A 19246-nucleotide genomic window follows, 5' to 3' on the forward strand; every position below is an offset into this window, starting at 1 on the left:
TGTGATGATGGTGTACAGGTGTATGCCTATGTCCAAACTCGTCAAATTGTACATATTAAATATGTGAAGTTTTTTCCTAAATAACCATACCTCAATGAAGCTTAAAAAAAAAAAAAAGACAAACCAGCTTACTTCATAGACTGGATGAGGCCAAACCGAGCTAGCAGCAGGTCACAGTACAGCTCCAGGATCTCCATGGCCTCCACAAGGTAGTCTTCTCGAATAATGTGCTCCACTCGGATTCGAGCTCGTTCATCTTTCCCAGCAGCCAGATAGTCAGCAATCTCCTTCCTTGCTTTCTGGGCCAGTTCCGCTAAAGCACAAATCCCACTCCAGTCACAAAGTAGTAGTATACTGGGCCCTGGCCTGCAGGCAGACATCTACCCCAAAACAGAAAAGTGGGTGTTTCTACTATATCCTAGCTCACCTTCCCTTAGCAAATTTAGTCTCATCTCATCTAGTCTAGAATTTGCTACCTCGTCTAGATGAGAATATTGTTTGTGTAGCCAGAAATTTCCACCTATGGAGTCAGGTTACCTATTCCACAGCAAGAGTATGTTCCTTTCCCTGCAACAAAGTGATTCAGTCTAACTAGTCACAAAGGACAGCAGAAATGTATCCAAAACCTAAACGATATGGGATCCTTAAGACTTCATAGTGCTAGCCTGAAAGAGCCAATATTGAGGTGCTAGGACTCAGTGGTGTATTTTGGGAAAGAAAATATAATGCAATCATGCATAACTCACTTTTTTTTTTCTCCAAGAGTTTAAGACGGTTTATGACTAATCTCAAATTGACTCGTAAACGCTCAGCTTTAAATCCAGAGCCCAGCATGCTGTGCTGTTCCTCCTGGAAAAAGATAAGCAGCACAGTGACTACTTTCAAGTTATAATTAGTTCAGGAACTAAGACCAAGTTAGAGGGTGGATTATTTGACATTATAAACCAAAGTAGTTTTCTAATACAGGTAAATAACATGATCTGACTCACATTTTTTAAAGGTCATTTGGCTGTTGGGTGGAGAACTGATTGGGGGAGGATAATAATGGAAGCAAGAGAACCAAGAACAACGCTATTACAACAGTCCAAACAAAAAATGAAAATAGCTTAGACTGGGATAGTTAGCAGTGGTGATGGTAGAAGTGATTGGATTTGAGATCTGTTTTGAGCACAGAGATGAAAGAACCTGGTGATGGATAAAATGATTATCTATCTCTGTACTGGTGTAGGAGTGGGGTGATAAAAACAAAGAAGCTGGAAGGCCTCCTACTTCTCCCCCAAAAAAGATAAGAGGTAGTAATAAGAAAAGATTATCAAATTTAGAACTAAATTCAAAAATATTATCACCTTAATTCCTCAAATCCTCCTACTAAGTCTTAGCCTTTGGAACAAGCTACTGCCCAAGATCACAGAAATATCATTAACATCTACCCACCTACAAAGAAATATACAAAGAGGTAAAAAAGTTAAAAAAAAAAACTGCTCTATAAAATTCGACAACAGGGATAAACAAGGTCCTACTGTATAGCACAAAGAACTAAATTCAATATACTATGATTAAACCATAATGGAAAAAAATATTTTAAAAAAAAGAATGTATACATATATACAACCGAATCACATTGCTCTACAGGAGGAATGAACACAACACTGTAAACAACCATACTTCAGTAAAAAAAATTTAAGAACGAAAAGCAAAATAAAATAAAATTCGACAACAGAAGGCTATTATTTACTAAGACTTTTACTGAACAGCAGAGTTAAAGTCAACAAAACCACTCCCTCCACCCATAAGACTTTAGGGTATAACACTGTGCATTGACCACTGTGCACTCTGTATCAAGACAGCACTATTTCTCTCTATTAATTATGGACCTGAACTTCAAAACATGTAATATCCAAACAAAAGCTAGGCCTAACAAAGTAACCGAAGGACAGACAAACCAAAAAACATACCCAATGTAAGGACAAACACTAGGAATAGTATGTCTGCCTGTGCATAAACCACTAACAGAAAACATCAGATGTATTTTCCTTTTGTGAAACTGCCTGCAGAATCCTTTATACTTCATTTAATAATTAACCCAAGTCCCAGCTTACAATGGTAAATATCTGGGATCCATGATAATACTAAATTATGTTCAATCCACTTAACAAATATTTGCTGATTATCTCTATGACAGACAATGGCTAGATGCTGGAGATAAAAAAATTTAGAAGGCACAGTCCTTGTGATCAAAAGAACTTAACATTCTATTGGAAAAAAAAACAGCTAAGAATATCTGGCAACTACATTACTATTTGCTAAGAACTAGAATTCTAGAATAGTACTCAACTGGAAGTGATTTTGCCTAGAGGGGACATTTGGGAATGACTGGAGACATTTTGGTTTGTCGTGATTTCAAGAGATGGTACTAGCATATATAGTAGGCATACAAGGATGCTGCCTACATCCTACAATGAACAGGACAACACCCCCGCCCCAAACAAAAAAAAATCCAGCCCAAAATGACAATAGTGTCAAGATTAAAAAACCTATTCTAGAGAAAAGACATGCAACCTGCTCAGGGATGTTACAGGATTCTTTCTAGAAGGAAAAGCCTAAGCCAAGTCCTGAAGGACAAGCAAGATATTCGTAAGGTAAAAAGAGGGTGTGACTATCCTGGGCAGAGGGAGTGATGTGTGTAAAATCCAGGTACTAGAAAGAACAAGAAGTTTTGTGAGAAACACAAGTTCAGTACAGCTGAAGCATGGTATTAATTACAGCTTATGCCATATGTCTCATAATCCTAAATTCAAAACTTCAATTCAGGGCTTCCCTGGTGGCACAGTGGTTGAGAGTCTGCCTGCCGATGCAGGGGACTCGGGTTCGTGCCCCGGTCCGGGAAGATCCCACATGCCGCAGAGCGGCTGGGCCCGTGAGCCATGGCCGCTGAGCCTGCGTGTCTGGAGCCTGTGCTCCCCAACGTGAGAGGCCACAACAGTGAGAGGCCCGCGTACCACAAAAAAAAAAAAAAAAACAAACAAAAAAAGAAACAAACTTCAATTCAAAAATTATTTAGATGATGTCAGGTGCTATAGTAGGTTCTGGTGCTGACTAGATCCATACAGTATTCCTATTCTGAAGGTATTCATAACCAGAGATAGATGGGAATTAGAAAAACAGCCATGGAAACAGTAACTAGCACTAACATTTACTCTACCAGGCACTTGCCCAAGATCAGCCAGCAACTAAGTGGTAGAGCTAAGGATAAAACCTAAGTGCATCTGAATTCAAAATCCAATTAAACAATCCTAATCATACAGTGCTACATCATTTTTGGTACTAACAATTGTGATACAATATATATTTTTAACCCCCTTCAACAAATATTTATTGAATGCCTACTATACTGTGACAGGCCCTGGAGATAATATTGGTAAGGAAAAACAGACACGGTTACTGCCCTTATGGAAGTTTATAGTCTAGTTAGAGAAACTTAACACATCAGTAACTAAAATAACAACTGCAGTAAGGGCCACAAAGAAATAATGGTTCTCTGGAGTTTATTATTATGGGATTTGAATTCTTCAGTGGATACCGTCTCACAGATAAACGATAACAATACTGGTGGTCTGATACAGTTATGACAGAAAAACGTCAAGATTTCTCGGTGGTTCTTAAGTAAGTCTATAATCATCAGATGCCGTCAATACTTGCAAACAAAATATTAGTCATATCTGTACTTTATTTTCAGAAGCCTTAAAAACATATACATTTTGACCTAGTAATTCTACTCCTAGAAACTTAACCTAAGGAAATAATCAGAGCTTCATGCACAGAATTTTATACAAAAATATTTATCATGGGGCTTCCCTGGTGGCGCCGTGGTTGAGAGTCCGAGTATTTATCGGCACATTTTAAGACCAAAAAATTGAAATAATGAACCATATGAATAATGAAATACTGTTCTTACTAGTTAAATTATATATATTTACGATGGAATTTTAAGTAGCCACTAAGATATTTTTTAAAAAGCATTTACTGGGACTTCCCTGCTGGCACAGTGGTTAAGACTCCGCCTGCCAATTCAGGGGACATGGATTCAATCCCTGGTCCAGGAAGATCCCACATGCCACGGAGCAACTAAGGCTGTGCACCACAACTGCTGAGCCTGTGCTCTAGAGCCCACGCGCGGCAACTACTGAGCCCATGCACCACAACTACTTAAGCCCACGCGCTCTAGGGCCTGTGTGCCACAACTACTGAGCCCACGTGCTGCAACTACTGAAGCCCGCAAGCCTAGAGCCCATGCTCTGCAACGAGAAGCCACCGCAATGAGAAGCCTGCGCACCACAATGAAGAGTAACCCCCGCTCACCGCATACAGAGAAAGCCCACACACAGCAACGAAGACACAACGCAGCCAAATAAATAAATAAAAAGCATTTATTAACTTATTTATTAATGATATTAGTTTTAAAAGCATGACTATATATGCAGGATGACTCCAAATTCTGAGTTTTAAAAAAAGCACATATGTAAAGACAAAGGCTAGACTAAAAAAACAAACAAAAACAGATTGTTTTTCCAATATGTAAAACTCTTTTCAAATCCAAGGAATTTGAACTAACATTAAAGCTAACACTAAAAACGAAATCTACCTCAGAAAGTATATAATTCGGAATTTCTATCAAAAGACAAAGAATGATATAAATAAATTCATTTGCCTCCTTAGAAAAGCAAAATGTTAACTCATCAGTAAACATTAAGATCAACTTATCAGAATAGGTATCTAAAGTGGCTAGACACTGAAAGACACAAAAGTGTTAATGGAAGAGACAGGTAATAAGGGGTAGCTTTAGCAACATGAAGAAACTCTGGAGGGTGTAAAGACATCTCTATTTCACATATTTGCCTAAAATGGGTCAGCATCCACAAATGCTAGTTTGGGACCATAATGAAACAGCTTGGAAAAGAAAGGAACCCAAACAATCATAAGAATAGGGACTCTGAAGAAGAAAGTGCTAAAATTCTCTGAAATAGGAGCTTAAAAATATTTTATGCTGCAAATATAAATCGAACTCTGCGAATGAAGTTGAAAACACTGAAGTGAGGTCTGTATTTCACTGTTAATCTTTTGGCTGGGAATGTGTGGGGGAGTTTCCCTCCCCCAAACACCCTACTGTAAACCTACTGTAGAAAGCAGATAAAAATAAACCTAAATTACTAATCTTACGATTCAGTAATAGTATTTGTTCAAATTTACAAAAATAAGTAAAATCACAGTGCCCCTTTAAAGGAGTCTAACAATCAGGGTCCTAGCTGGAAACACACAGTATCCACATCTGGGTAATGTGAGACTTTAATAAAGAGACTACTTACAGGACCTCCCTGGTGGTCCAGGGGTTAAGATTCCGAGCTCCCAATGCAGGGGGCCCAGGTTCAATCCCTGGTCGGGGAACTAGATCTCGCATGCATGCTGCAACTAAGAGTCCGCATGCCCCAAGTAAAGATCCCACGCGCCGCAACAAAGATCCCACATGCCACAACTAAGACCCAGAGCAGCCAAATAAATAAATAAATATTTTTTAAAAGAGAGACTACTCATGCAGCTCAATAACAAAAAAACAAACAACCCAATCCAAAAATGGGCAGAAGACCTAAATAGACATTTCTCCGAAGAAGATATACAGACTGCCAACAAACACATGAAAGAATGCTCAACACCATTAATCATTAGAGAAATGCAAATCAAAACTACAATGAGGTATCATCTCACACCGGTCAGAATGGCCATCATCAAAAAATCTAGAAACAATAAATGCTGGAGAGGGTGTGGAGAAAAGGGAACACTCTTGCACTGCTGGTGGGAATGTGAATTGGTACAGCCACTATGGAGAACAGTATGGAGGTTCCTTAAAAAAATACAAATAGAACTACCATATGACCCAGCAATCCCACTACTGGGCATATACCCTGAGAAAACCATAATTCAAAGAGTCATGTACCAAAATGCTCATTGCAGCTCTATTTACAATAGCCCGGAGATGGAAACAACCTAAGTGTCCATCATCGGATGAATGGATAAAGAAGATGTGGCACATATATACAATGGAATATTAGCCATAAAAAGAAACGAAATTGAGCTATTTGTAATGAGGTGGATAGACCTAGAGTCTGTCATACAGAGTGAAGTAAGTCAGAAAGAGAAAGACAAATACCGTATGCTAACACATATATATGGAATTTAAGAAAAAAAAATGTCATGAAGAACCTAGGGGTAAGACAGGAATAAAGACACAGACCTACTGGAGAATGAACTTGAGGATATAGGGAGCGGGAAGGGTAAGCTGTGACAAAGCGAGAGAGAGGCGTGGACATATATACACTACCAAACGTAAGGTAGATAGCTAGTGGGAAGCAGCCGCATAGCACAGGGAGATCAGCTTGGTGCTTTGTGACTGCCTGGAGGGGTGGGATAGGGAAGGTGGGAGGGAGGGAAACGCAAGAGGGAAGAGATATGGGAACATATGTATATGTATAACTGATTCACTTTGTTATTAAAAAAAAAACAATAAAAGTGAGGTACCACATACTCATTATTAGCCCCTAATCCTATCAAAATTCCATCTTTAAAATAATATAATTAATGTTAGTGAGGGAAAAAAATAAAATAAAATGCAGATTATTCATTTGGTTAGGGGAATAGATAGCTATATGGGAGATCAGAATCTAAAAGTGGTATTTAGAATCCATAAGGTAGTCAGTTTATCACTGTCAAAATTGATTTTTGCATGTAATGGAAAGAAACCTAAGTTCTTGCTGCTTTTAACCCTTCTAAATGAGTCAAAAAAACCCACAAAATATATCGAGTATATTGTGCACAAATAAAGACAATGAGGGTTTGAAGGAACTTCACTGATCAATGATAGAAATATACTCTATTTCTGTAAGCATCTCAATTAAATAATGTGAAATATTTGTGAGGTACAATAAAGACATTTAGAAGAATAAAAAAAAGAAGAGAGACTACTTACAAAGGTGTGGGTAAGACTTAGAGAAAAGGACAGTGAATTGCCCCAGAACCATTAACACATCTAGGCCTGAAGGGGCAAGATGAGGAAGTAGAATCTGGAGAGGGTAGCTATATGGAAAGGGCCACCAGACAGGAATCACTGGTAGAGGTATGCAGACCACTTGCAGCAACCTGGAAGGGAAGCAGCAGGGGGAATAAATACCTAGCCCTCATTCCTCCTGCCAATCCATCTACCCTTCAACTGGAAGCCAGAAAGCAAAGGGGCCCACAGACACGGTACGCGTGAATGAGCCTCCAGGGATGTAGATCAGAGGGAAAAGGATGGTATGTGGCTCTGGAGGAGGAAACAGAAAGTATCCAGCCCAAAGACTATTATTTTTCCACAAGACCAAAGAAGCCAGAACCTACATCTACCAAAGCAACCTCAAATTTACACTGTACTAAGACTTCAGTTAACCAAGCTAGAAAATTGAAGCTAAATGGTCTTTCTACAATAATAAGTACGGTATAGTGAATATAATTTAAGTTCTTACAACATAATCTCTAAAGTCCGTTTCAACCCTATGATTCTGCAGGACACTAAATATCCCATTGTACTGAATTATATGAAATAGGCAAAAAGGCATAGACAATTGAGATTAATCCTCAAGACATCTCTTGCAAATCTTACTTCTTAAAAGTAACGTAGGGCTTCCCTGGTGGCACAGTGGTTGAGAGTCCACCTGCCGATGCAGGGGACATGGGTTCGTGCCCTGGTCCGGGAAGATCCCACATGCCGCGGAGCGACTAGGCCCGTGAGCCATGGCCACTGAGCTTGCGCGTCCAGAGCCTGTGCTCCGCAACAGGAGAGGCCACAGCAGTGAGAGGCCCACGTGCCGCAAAAAAACAAAAAAAAACAAAAAAAATCAAAAAAAAAGTAATGTAATCTGCACACCCATGTTCATAGCAGCATTATTCACTATAGCCAAGTGGTGGAAACAATCTGTCCACTGACAGATGAATGGATATACATGTGTGTATATATACACACACAATGGAGTACTAATATTAGTAGACTCCAATAGTCCGTGTTGTAGCACATGAGTTTTCTTCCATTGAAGGTTAAATAATACTCTATTCATCTATCAGTATTCTAGCAGTATTAGTCTATCACTATTTAATAATATATATATATATTTTTTTTAATATATATATATCTTAATGGTAAATGTATGCATATACCTTAGGATCCAGCAATCCCATTCCTGGACATATACCCTGAAAGAAATCTGTACAGAAGACCATGAAGACACATGTATACAGATTCTGTGGTAGTAAGGAGGTGGAGGAATGCTAAGTGTCCATTACAAGAAGACAGATAAAATGTCACAGAAACATGACAGAATACTATCCAGAAATCAGAATTAATGAACTAGCTATACTTAGAAAAACATGAATAGTCCTCAAAAAACAGAAGTAAAGAACAGGGTTCTAGGTTCAGCATTCCTTTCACTGAATGAAGCTATAAATCCTGAAGAGCACGTATGGAGCAGCTCTTTGAGAATTCTGAAAAGTAAATAATAGAAGCTGGATGGAGACCAGAATTTGGTATGCCAATAAAGTGGTAGTGAGTTTATCACTTTTTTCCCTCTTATATTCCCTGGCCTAGATGCAAGGCAGCCTGAAACCCAGAAGTGAGCACTGACAGAGAAAGGAAGAATATCAAGAGAAGCTCTCTAGTCCTGCCTTGAGAAACCAGAAAGGGGACCCCCTGGTGTGGACAGAGTGGGTGAAATACACCAAACCAGGAAAGTCAACTCATGGAAAAGACAATCAACATACATCAATGCTGAGATTATACAGATGTTGGAATTAATTGACAAAGACTTTAAAGCAGCTACTATAGGGCTTCCCTGGTGGTGCAGTGGTTGAGAGTCCGCCTGCTGATGCAGGGGACACGGGTTCGTGCCCTGGTCCAGGAAGATCCCACATGCCACGGAGCAGCTAGGCCCGTGAGCCATGGCTGCTGAGCCTGCACGTCCGGAGCCTGTGCTCTCCAACGGGAGAGGCCTCAACAGTGAGAGGCCCGCGTACCGCAAAAAAAAGCAACTACTATAAAAAGGTTGCAACAATTCAACTATACTTCAATAAAAAAAATTTTTAAAAAAACGTTGCAACAGGGGACTTCCCTGGTGGTGCAGTGGTTAAGAATCCGCCTGCCAATGCAGCCGACACGGGTTCGAGCCCTGGTCCAGGAAGATCCCACATGCCCCGGAGCAACGAAGCCCGTGCACCACAGCTACTGAGCCTGCGCTCTACAGCCCACGAGCCACAACTACTAAGCCCACATGCCGCAACTACTGAAGCCCGTGCGCCTAGAGCCCATGCTCTGCAACAAGAGAAGCCACCGCAACAAGAAGCCCGCGCACCGCAACGAAGAGTAGCCCCCGCTCGGCACAACCAGAGAAAGCCCGCACACAGCAACAAAGACCCAACGCAGCCAAAATAAATAAATTTATTACAAAAACAAAAACAAAAAAAAAACGCTGCAACAGGTAAGGCCAATTACTCTTGAAATGAATAACAGAAAGTCTCAGTAAAGAAACAAAAGACATAAAGAGGAAACAAACTTTTTTTTTTGGCTGCGTGGAAACCAGCCCCGGCAGTGAAAGCACCGAGTCCTAACCACTGGACCACCAGGGAATTCCAGAGGAAACAAACTTTAAAACTGAAAAATACATCAAAAGTAAGAAACTCACTGTGTGAGCTGGATAGCAGAAAGCAAATGACAGCAGAAAAAGCCAATGCACTTCAAGATAGGTCAATACTCCGTATCCAATCTGAAAAACAGAGATAAAAAACATTGAAAAAAGTGATCAAAGCCTCAGATATCTGTAGAACAAACAGCAAAGGACCTAATGTTTGCACTGTCAGAATCCCAAAAGGATGGGAGAAACAGTTTGGTACCAAAAAACTTTTGAAAACTCCCCAAATTTAGCAAAAAACATAAATCTACAGACTGAAAGAGCTCAGAGAGCTCCAAAGAAATGTATGCCTGTACTCATCTTAATCAAATTGAAAACTAAAGACAAATTTTTTAAATACTGAAAGCAGTCAGAGAAAAACATGTTACCAATAAATGACCTATTCAAATAATAGATTTCACATCAGAAACAATGGAGGCCAAAAAGAAGTGCCAAAAGAAAAGAACTGTCAACCCAGAATTCTATATCCAGAGACGATATCCTTCAGAAATAAAGGTGAAATAGTCATTCTCAGATAAGGGAAAATTAATAAGAAAACTTGGAAAACTAAAAAGAGGAAGAAATGGCAAGTATTTATATCTTATATTACAGAAATGGCAAATATCTGGGTAAATGTAATAGATGGTTCTTCTCTTGAGTCTCTTAAAACGTATTTGAGGGACACTTCCCTGGCGGTCCAGCGGTTGGGATTCTGCGCTTCCACTGCAGGGGGCGTTGGTTCAATCCCTGGTTGGGGATCCTGCATGCCAAGTGGCATGGCCAAAATAAAAAAATTTGTATTTGACAGTTAAAAGCAAAACTAATAACATTGTCTGATGGGTTTTTTTTCAATGTATGTAAATGTAATACATAAGATAACCACAACATAATAGTATTAAGGGGGGCAGGGCAAAGGGACCTATATGTTTCTATATTCCACAATAAGTGATAAAATACTGATTCTAAGTAAATTGTGAAAAGTTAAGTACATCCACTGTAATCCCTAGAATGACCAGTAAAACATACTATATCAAAAACTAGACTAAAAAACTCGACAGATTTTAAATTTGATACTAAAGTGTTCAAATAACCCAAGAGAAAGCAGGAAAGCAGAAACAGAAATGAAAAACAAAACAAATAATAAAATGGTAGAACTAAAGTCAAATATACTAATAATTACATAATTAAAAAGAAATGATCTAAACACAAAACACAGAGAATTGTAACTATGTATGGTGACAGATGTTAACTAGACTTTTTAGAATGGTTCAAAAAATGATCCAACTATATACTGCCAAGAAAAAACTACGTCAATACAATAATGTACGTAGGTTAAAAGTAAAGGATGAAAAAAACTAGATCACGCAAACACTAATCAAAAGAAAGCTGGAAGTTGTACCTTTCGACCCCCTCTACCCATTTCGTTACAAACTTCCAGTTATAAAATAAATGAGTCATGGGATGTAACGTACAATGTGGTGTAGTGACTGTGGTTAATACTGTACTGTGTATTCGAAAGTTGCTAAAAGAATAAATCTTTTTTATTTTTTAATTTTCTGGCTGTGCTGCATGGCATGTGGGAAGTGGGATCTTAGTTCCCTGACCAGGGAATGAACCCACGCTTCCTGCAGTGGAAGCTTGGAGTCTTAATCACTGGACTGCAAGGGAACTCCCAAGAGAATAAATCTTGAAAGTTCTCATCAAAAGAGAAAGAATTGTAACTCTGTATGGTGACAGATGTTAACTAGACTTACTGTTGTGATCATTTCCCAATACATACAAATATCAAATCATGTTGTACACCTGAAATTAATAAAATGTTATAGATCAATTATATCTCAACTTAAAAAAAAAAAGCTGAAGGGGCTGAAGTGTTAAAGTAGACTTCAGCAAGGAAAACCAGGGATACAAAGGAATATTATATAATCATTAAAGGGTGATTTCACCAAGAAAATGTAGCAATACTAATAGTGAATTCAGGGAACAACAGAGCTTCAAAATACAAGAAGAAAAGACAGGACAGGACAAAGAAACAAATCCCTAATTGTAGTTGGAGACTTCAACTGTACTTCCCTCTGTAATTCATCAACTAGTAGACAGAATATCAGGATATACAAGAACTGAACACCAACTGTATCTTACTGATGTTTACATAGAACACTCCACTCAACACAGCAAAGCACAGGGAACATTCATGAATATAGACCGTATCCTGAAGTACAAAACAAACCTTAACAAATTAAACAGAACTTAAGTCACCCCAAGTATGTTCTTTAACTGCAATGGAAATTAACCAGAAATCAGTAACAAGAAAGATAACAGAAAATCTCCAAACACTTGGAAATTAAACACCATTACTTCTAAATAATCCATGTTAAAGAGGGAGTTTCAAGTGGAAATTATTTTTAAAGGTTTAAACTGTAAGAAAATGAAAATTAAAATATAACACCAAAATTTGTGGATGAAGCTAAAACAGTGCTTAGGGCAAAATTTACAACTCTAAATGCTTACATTAGGAAAGAAGAAAAGTCTCGGGACTTTCCTGGTGGTGCAGTATTAAGAATTCGCCTGCCAATGCAAGGGACATGGGTTCGAGCCCTGGTCCAGGAAGATCCCACATGCCGCGGAGCAACTACTGAGCCTGCACTCTAGAGCCCACGTGCCACGACTACTGAAGCCTGCACACCTAGAGCCCGTGCTCCGCAACAAGAGAAGCCACCACAATGAGAAGCCCGCGCACGGCAACGAAGAGTAGCCCCTGCTCACCGCAACTGGAGCAAGTCTGAGCGCAGCGACAAAGACCCAACGCAGCCAAAAATAAATAAATAAATAAATTTTTATTTTAAAAAAGAAGGTAGGTCTCAAATTAGTAATCTAAGCTTCCACCACAAGTAACAATAAAAAGAGCAAAATTAACCCAAAGCAAGCAGAAGGAAACAATAAAAACAAGGCAAAAACCAATGAAACAGAAAAGAGGAAAATCAATGAAACCAAATGCAGGTTCTTTTGAAAAGAGGAAGGAGGGAGAGAGGGGAGGAAGAGAGAGAGACAGAGAGAGGAGACACAAATTACCAGTATCAGGACGGAAAGATACAGATATCATTACAGATCCTACAAACATTAGAAGGGGACATTATTACTAATCTACACCTATAAATTCAACCATGAGACAAAACGAACAAATCTGTTAGAAACGCAATTTACCAAAATTGACACAAAGTGAAACTATATTCAACATCTTGTAATAATAACCTATAACGGAAAAGAATCTGAAAAAGAAGAGATATACATGTATAACTTAATCACTTTGCTGTACACCCAAAGCTAACACAACACTGTAAATCAACTATACTTCAATTTAAAAAACAAAAACAAAAACTGACACAAAGAAGTCGAAAATGTAATTGCCCCTAAACATTACAAAAATTGAATATAAAATTAGGAACCATTCCAGAAGAAAATCCAGGCCCAGGTAGCTTCTCTGTTAAACATTTAAGGAAAATTAGCACAAATATTTACATGAACCCTCACACCTCAAAAGGCTGGTATGAGGATTAAATGAAAATCTGTGGAGTTTAGGGAATTCTCTGGTTGTCCAGTGGTTAGGACTCTGTGCTTTCACTGGCGAGAGCCTGGGATCAATCCCTGGTTGGGGAACTAATATCCCGCAAGCCTTGCGGTACGGCCAAAAAAGAAAAAAAAATTGTGGCATTTAGAACAGCGCCTAGAACATATGTACACAATAAGCACCATATAAACGTTTGTTAAAATAAACTCTAGGGAGTTCCCTGGTGGCCCAGAGGTTAGGATTCCGGACTTTCACTGCTGTGGCCCAGGTTCGATGCCTGGTTGGGGAACTGAGATCCCGCAAGCCAAGAGGCGCGGCCAAAAAATAAACAAATAAAATAAAGTAAAATAAAATAAACTCTAGTCAACAGACCCATACTCTGGGCTTTTCTGGTGACACAGAGGTTAAGAATCCGCCTGCCAATGCAGTAGACACGGGTTCGAGCCCTGGTCCAGGAAGATCCCACATGCTGCGGAGCAACTGGGCCTGTGCACCACAACTACTGAGCCTGCGCTCTAGAGCCAGCGAGCCACAACTACTGAGCTTGCACGCTACAACTACTGAAGCCTGCACGCCTAGAGCCGGTGCTCCGCAACAAGAGAAGCCACCGCAATGAGAAGCCCGCACACCGCAACGAGGAGTGGCCCCCGCTCACCGCTAACTAGAGAAGGCCCCAACGCAGCAACAAAGACCCAATGCAGCCAGAAATTAAAAAAAAAAAAAAAAAAAAACCGATACTCAAAGAAAAGGTCTAATAATCTAAAGATCAGCTGATAAATAAAATTTAAAAACTGAATAGTTGATGTACACAATATTATATGTTACAGATATACAATACAGTGATTCACCATTTTTAAAGGTTACACTCCATTATTAAATGGAATTTTGTATGTGTCTTAGGTTAAAATAAAACGTTAAAGGTATGCTTTGTATCTTTTTTCCCCTGCTTTAACTTTTTTGATTAACTGTTTTGACCTCATTGGAGGATTTCAACTGTATATCATCAGTATAGCTCTTCTTGAAGGCAAACACTATTTCTGAGGTTCCACTGTTATTCTCACGCTGCCTTACAGTACTTAGTACAAAGCTGTCACTCATTCATCATGTTAATTAGTGGAAATTTAACTAAAAATAACATTGATTTTTAGGGGCTTCTCTGGTGACGCAGTGGTTGGGAGCTCGCCTGCCAATGCGGGGGACACGGGTTCGACCCCTGGTCCGGGAGGATCCTGCATGCCGCGGAGCAGCTGGGCCCGCAAGCCACGGCTTGAGGCCTGCGCGCCTGGAGCCCGTGCTCCACAGCGGGGGAGGCCATCGCAGTGAGAAGCCCCTGTGCGGCAGTGGAGACCCAATGCAGCCAAAAATAAATAATAAAAATTAATGAAATAATAACACTGATTTTTGAATTTCACAAACTTACAGAATCTAGTTTTGTTTTAGATTTAAGGAAAGGAAAATAATTTGCCAAAACACTTTGTCAACTTGAGTTCTAAGGATTTTCAACTTTCAGAAATTAGATTCCTGGACTTCCCTGGTTGCCCAGTGGTTAAGACTCCATGCTTCCAATGCAGGGGGCACAGGTCCTAAATAATTACCAATATATTTTAAAAATCATCAGACCCAAAACTTATCTAATACAAAAGATCAATTTAATTACCATTTCAGGATTTTGGTGGGGGGGGGCTGCAGCACAGCTTGCAGGGATCTTAGTTCCCCGACCAGGGACTGAACCTGGGCCCCAGCAGTGAAAGTGCCAAGTCCTAACCACTGGACCTCCAGGGAATTCCCACATTTCAGGATTTGAACCTGTGTTTCCAAAGCTAACTACCATAAACTTTGTATCTTACAAGATTAGGAATATTAATTTTAGGAATAAACCTAAAAGTTAATAAACTGTTCTGGTAAACAGTTACTGTTTTATACATATACAAACATTTACACACATAAAACAAATATATATACATTACCACATACTAATATTGTCCAATACCTAATTTAAAATTCTCTTCTGATTTAGAGGTTATTCTGAGATCATTTTGTGCCTCAACATTTTTACTGTCACTCATCCACTCACCAAACATGTGTTGAGTGCTATTCTATCAAGTACTGTGCTAAGCCAACAGAGACAAGAGACATTTAAGTAAGATGTGACCCTGGTGTTTCAAGGAGTTCACAATCTAATGGGGACAAGTGACACAAAAACAACTATAAGATACATAAACAACTATAACATAAACCTTATAAAAGGATTATGAACTAGTGACTGCAAATCTACTTCTCAGTATTCTAACTACTGTTTTTATTAGTGTAACACCATTATGTCACACACTGGGCAGCAACCTCATGTTCCCTTCTTGGCTCTTTCCGATCCCTCACTTTACCCCAGACCTTAACATTGGAACAACAAACTGATCTAGTCCCTCTTTTATTACTCAGCTCCAGGAGCCTTTTAAAACTGGATAATCTCTCCATCCTGAATAAGGGAAAATGTAAAACCATGGACTGGCTCATTCCTCATTTTACTTGGGGGGAGAAGGGAAAGACTGCTGCAGCTCAGACCAGCTAGCCAAATTAGTGAAGCTGCCTAGAGGCAGTAATCCTGAAAACTTAGCTAGAAATAGCAAAACAGACCCTCATGTCCTAAGAAACCAACTTTAGAGTCTTGTAGCTCCAAAATCACCAAGCTGGGAAGGGAGGCAACAGAGTCAATAGTGGATAGAATGATATTTTGTAGTACACAGGAAAACTTCTGTATTTGAAATGTATTATTTTATTTATCCTGAATGCTTCTTTCTTATAAAATAAGTGATGTAAACAGATTTAGGTATGATTTAGGTATTGCAGACATGAAGATGTGACATAAAAGTACAAGCAAGCTAGAAAGCATTTCCAAGATAATATAGCCCAATTCTTAAAACCATTTCATTTACAGAATGCCAAGTTTACTGTATTTTCACACTATAATCAAATCTCCAGTGACCAAACTAATCAAGATTGAAAATTTAATAAAATGAAGAACCACAAAACCATTAGCATCATGTATAACTCACAACAAAAGTACAGGCTTCAGAATTCAGAGACCATCAAGATTTTCTGGAAGGAGCTATAAATACTGAAATGTGTAGGCATTATAAAAGGATCTTTATCTCGTTTCTCAATAAAAGTAACATTAAAAAAATTACAAAAAATTCTTTGGGTACGGCTTCCCTGGTGGTGCAGTGGTTGAGAGTCCGCCTGCCGATGCAGGGGACACGGGTTCCTGCCCCAGTCCAGGAAGATCCCACATGCCACGGAGCGGCTGGGCCCGTGAGCCATGGGCGCTGAGCCTGCGCGTCCGGAGCCTGCGCTCCGCAACGGGAGAGGCCACAGCAGTGAGAGGCCCGCGTACCGCAAAAAAAAAAAAAAAAAAAAAAATTCTTTGGGTATACTTTTACCAACAGTTTCTCTTAAGGCATATTTTTACAAAGTTGTTAATGATGGACTCTGATCACTAGTGAATCCTTATATCACTTAACAGCATATCTGCTACAGCCTATAAAACCTTATTTTAAATGGCTGCCTAATGCCACACTGAGTAATCATTTTTACTTAATTCCTCAACCTTTTTATATTTGCTATATAAAATAATGCTGAAGTTAGTATTCATGTGCATACTACTTTTCCTGTATTTTAAATTACTTCATTAGACTACACTCTTTTCTAGTTTTATTTTTAAATCAAAAGAAACTACACATCATTGGGAATTGATTCGGATTTTAAAGGAATGAGAGCTTAAATAAGTAGACTAGAGTTGGGGATTCTGGCGCTCCTATCATTGAGAAGCCAGAGGCACAGGAGCAGAGGAAGAAAGAAAACAATTTGGACAGAATAACACTACTTTAAAAATGAGAAAACTTGAGAAACTGGGTGGCTTTAAAATGTAATACTAACATTGAGGTTTCAAAACAATCTTTTATCCTCTAATAAAAGGATATTACTAAGTCCTCCTATCCCAGAAGATGAGGTTCTGAGGAAGCTGTAAAAACAAAATTTCCCGTGGAAATTTCTCCGTAGGTAAAGGAGTCAAAGGGGGGGAGGGGGGAGGGGGAGGAAACATATATATATCAACTATTACTTTATTAAATAAATACACAACGGGGGTATAAACGAAACAAGATTGGACATGAACTGATCGTTGTTGAAGCTGGATTAGGAGGGAATTCATTACAGTCTTTACCTTTGCCTGTTTGCAATGTTCGTAATAAAAAATAATGAATACGCAAGCATAATAGAAAAACTATGACCAGCTCTTAATTTCAATCTTACTACTTCAGAGAGTGGAAGTCGCTGCCTCTCCTATTACCTAATCATTAAACCGTACACTCTTCGGTCCCGATCCCGGTAAAACTATGCAGGTCGAGTTTCAAGTCCTCTCACCTCCAGCACCGCGGAAGAGGCGCGATGAGAACAGAAAGAGGAAGGGGGCAAGGACAGGGCTACAAGGCTCCTCACTAGATTGCTCATCAGACAGGCAGGGGTCTGCGAAAGGGGGCCAAAGATCGCTTTTTGCTTCCGCTAAAGAAAAACGCAGTTTCTTCCGGGGCCCCCAGGTACCTTCCCAGGAGGCCGCCCCGCCCGGGGGGAGGCTGCCGGGCTCGGAAGCGAACAGACTCCCGCAGGCACCGGGGACACAACCTTACCGAAGTCTCCCTGGGCCAAAAGGGACCGGGTAAGGGAGTCCCCGAGAGCGCCAGCCCGGCCCTGTCCCTGACGGGTGCCGAAGCCCAGGCCGCGGCGTTTCCGCCCCGGGGAAGTAACGCCTCTGTGCAGAGAGGACAACAAAGTTTGGCGGCGTCAAGTATTCGGGACCAACGGTGTCCAAGTTGCCTGCGGCCCTGCCACGCCCCCGGGCCCGGCCTTGGGCGGCCTTCCGCGCCACAGCCCTTCCGGCCCGACCTCCAGCCCGACCCTCACATCCAGGATCCTTCTCTTTCTCCTCACCTGCCACCTCAAGGTCCTCTGAATCCTGGGCTAGGGACTTCTAAATCCGGAGCGCAGTGTGAGGGGGAAAACAAAGATCCTTGGCGCTGAAGAAGCCACACTCACCTGACCAAATCCGGACCTGAAAACGGAAGAGACAGACTTGGGGAAGAAGGCTCAGCATCCAAAATGGCGGCTAACAAGTACTCAGCACAGTGAGCACGGGCGGAGGGATCCTCGGGGCCGAGCTAGCCACGCCCTCTTCTCAGGGATTGGCTGCGCGCCCTCCGCTCGGGACTCACGCCCCGAGGGCGTCCGGGCTCCACCGCCCAGCTCCCTTCGGAGCTGGCGCAGCCGGGGACTACTTCCAGCGGCGGAGGCACGGACGGCGGCGGAATGCACGTGACGTCTTCAGAGTCACCTGCTGGGGCGCTCGTTGTATTTCGCTGGTGTTTCCCCGGCCGCAGGTAGGCTGGCGGAGGATGCTTGTTTTCCGAGTCCGCGCCCATGTTTAGCGTTGTTCCAGTATATGGAAAAACCGGCTCCAGTACCGCCTCCCAAACTCCCTGAGTTAGTCTCTGAGATTTGCTCTCGTCTTCGCTCGACTCCACTCGCCGTGGAGGCATTCCTCCTGCGTTTCCTTTCATGAAATGACCTGCTGAGCAGGATTCCACCCTTCTCTGGCAGCACACAGCTCTTTATCTGACTCTAAGCACTCCTCCCTCAGGCCACCCACCCTCTCTCCTAAGCACTCTTAATACTACTCCTGACCCGCTGTTTTTTTTTTTCCTCGGTACGCGGGCCTCTCACTGTTGTGGCCTCTCCCGTTGCGGACAAGCAGGCCCAGCGGCCATGGCTCACGGGCCCAGCCGCTCCGTGGCATACAGGATCCTTCCGGGCCGGGGCACGAACCCGCGTCCCCTGCATTGGCAGGCAGACCCTCAACCACTTCGCCACCAGGGAAGCCCCGCCTGCTGCC

General features: G+C 41.0%; 1 protein-coding gene across 9 annotated transcripts in view; it reads right to left on the reverse strand.

The window, feature by feature from the left end:
• Positions 1–18677, reverse strand: part of IST1 (IST1 factor associated with ESCRT-III) — a 31035-nt gene extending 12358 nt beyond the window's left edge. The window contains exons 1-4 of one of the 9 annotated variants that reach the window (XM_024735472.1): positions 18394–18677; positions 9756–9836; positions 747–849; positions 133–313 (exon numbers count right to left, since the gene is read on the reverse strand). In XM_024735472.1, coding sequence (XP_024591240.1) covers positions 133–313; positions 747–834 — 269 coding nt within the window. In that variant the 5' untranslated portion in view covers positions 835–849; positions 9756–9836; positions 18394–18677. Of the gene's footprint in view, positions 1–132; positions 314–746; positions 850–9755; positions 9837–18288 lie in introns of all 9 variants that reach the window. The other 8 variants (XM_024735466.1, XM_024735468.1, XM_024735475.1 and 5 more) reach the window with 8 other exon arrangements.
• Positions 18678–19246: the final 569 nt, after the last annotated feature.

The sequence above is a fragment of the Neophocaena asiaeorientalis genome, unplaced genomic scaffold (genome assembly GCF_003031525.2).
Source record: "Neophocaena asiaeorientalis asiaeorientalis breed wild unplaced genomic scaffold, Neophocaena_asiaeorientalis_V1.1 scaffold40, whole genome shotgun sequence".
Taxonomy (NCBI): domain Eukaryota; kingdom Metazoa; phylum Chordata; class Mammalia; order Artiodactyla; family Phocoenidae; genus Neophocaena; species Neophocaena asiaeorientalis.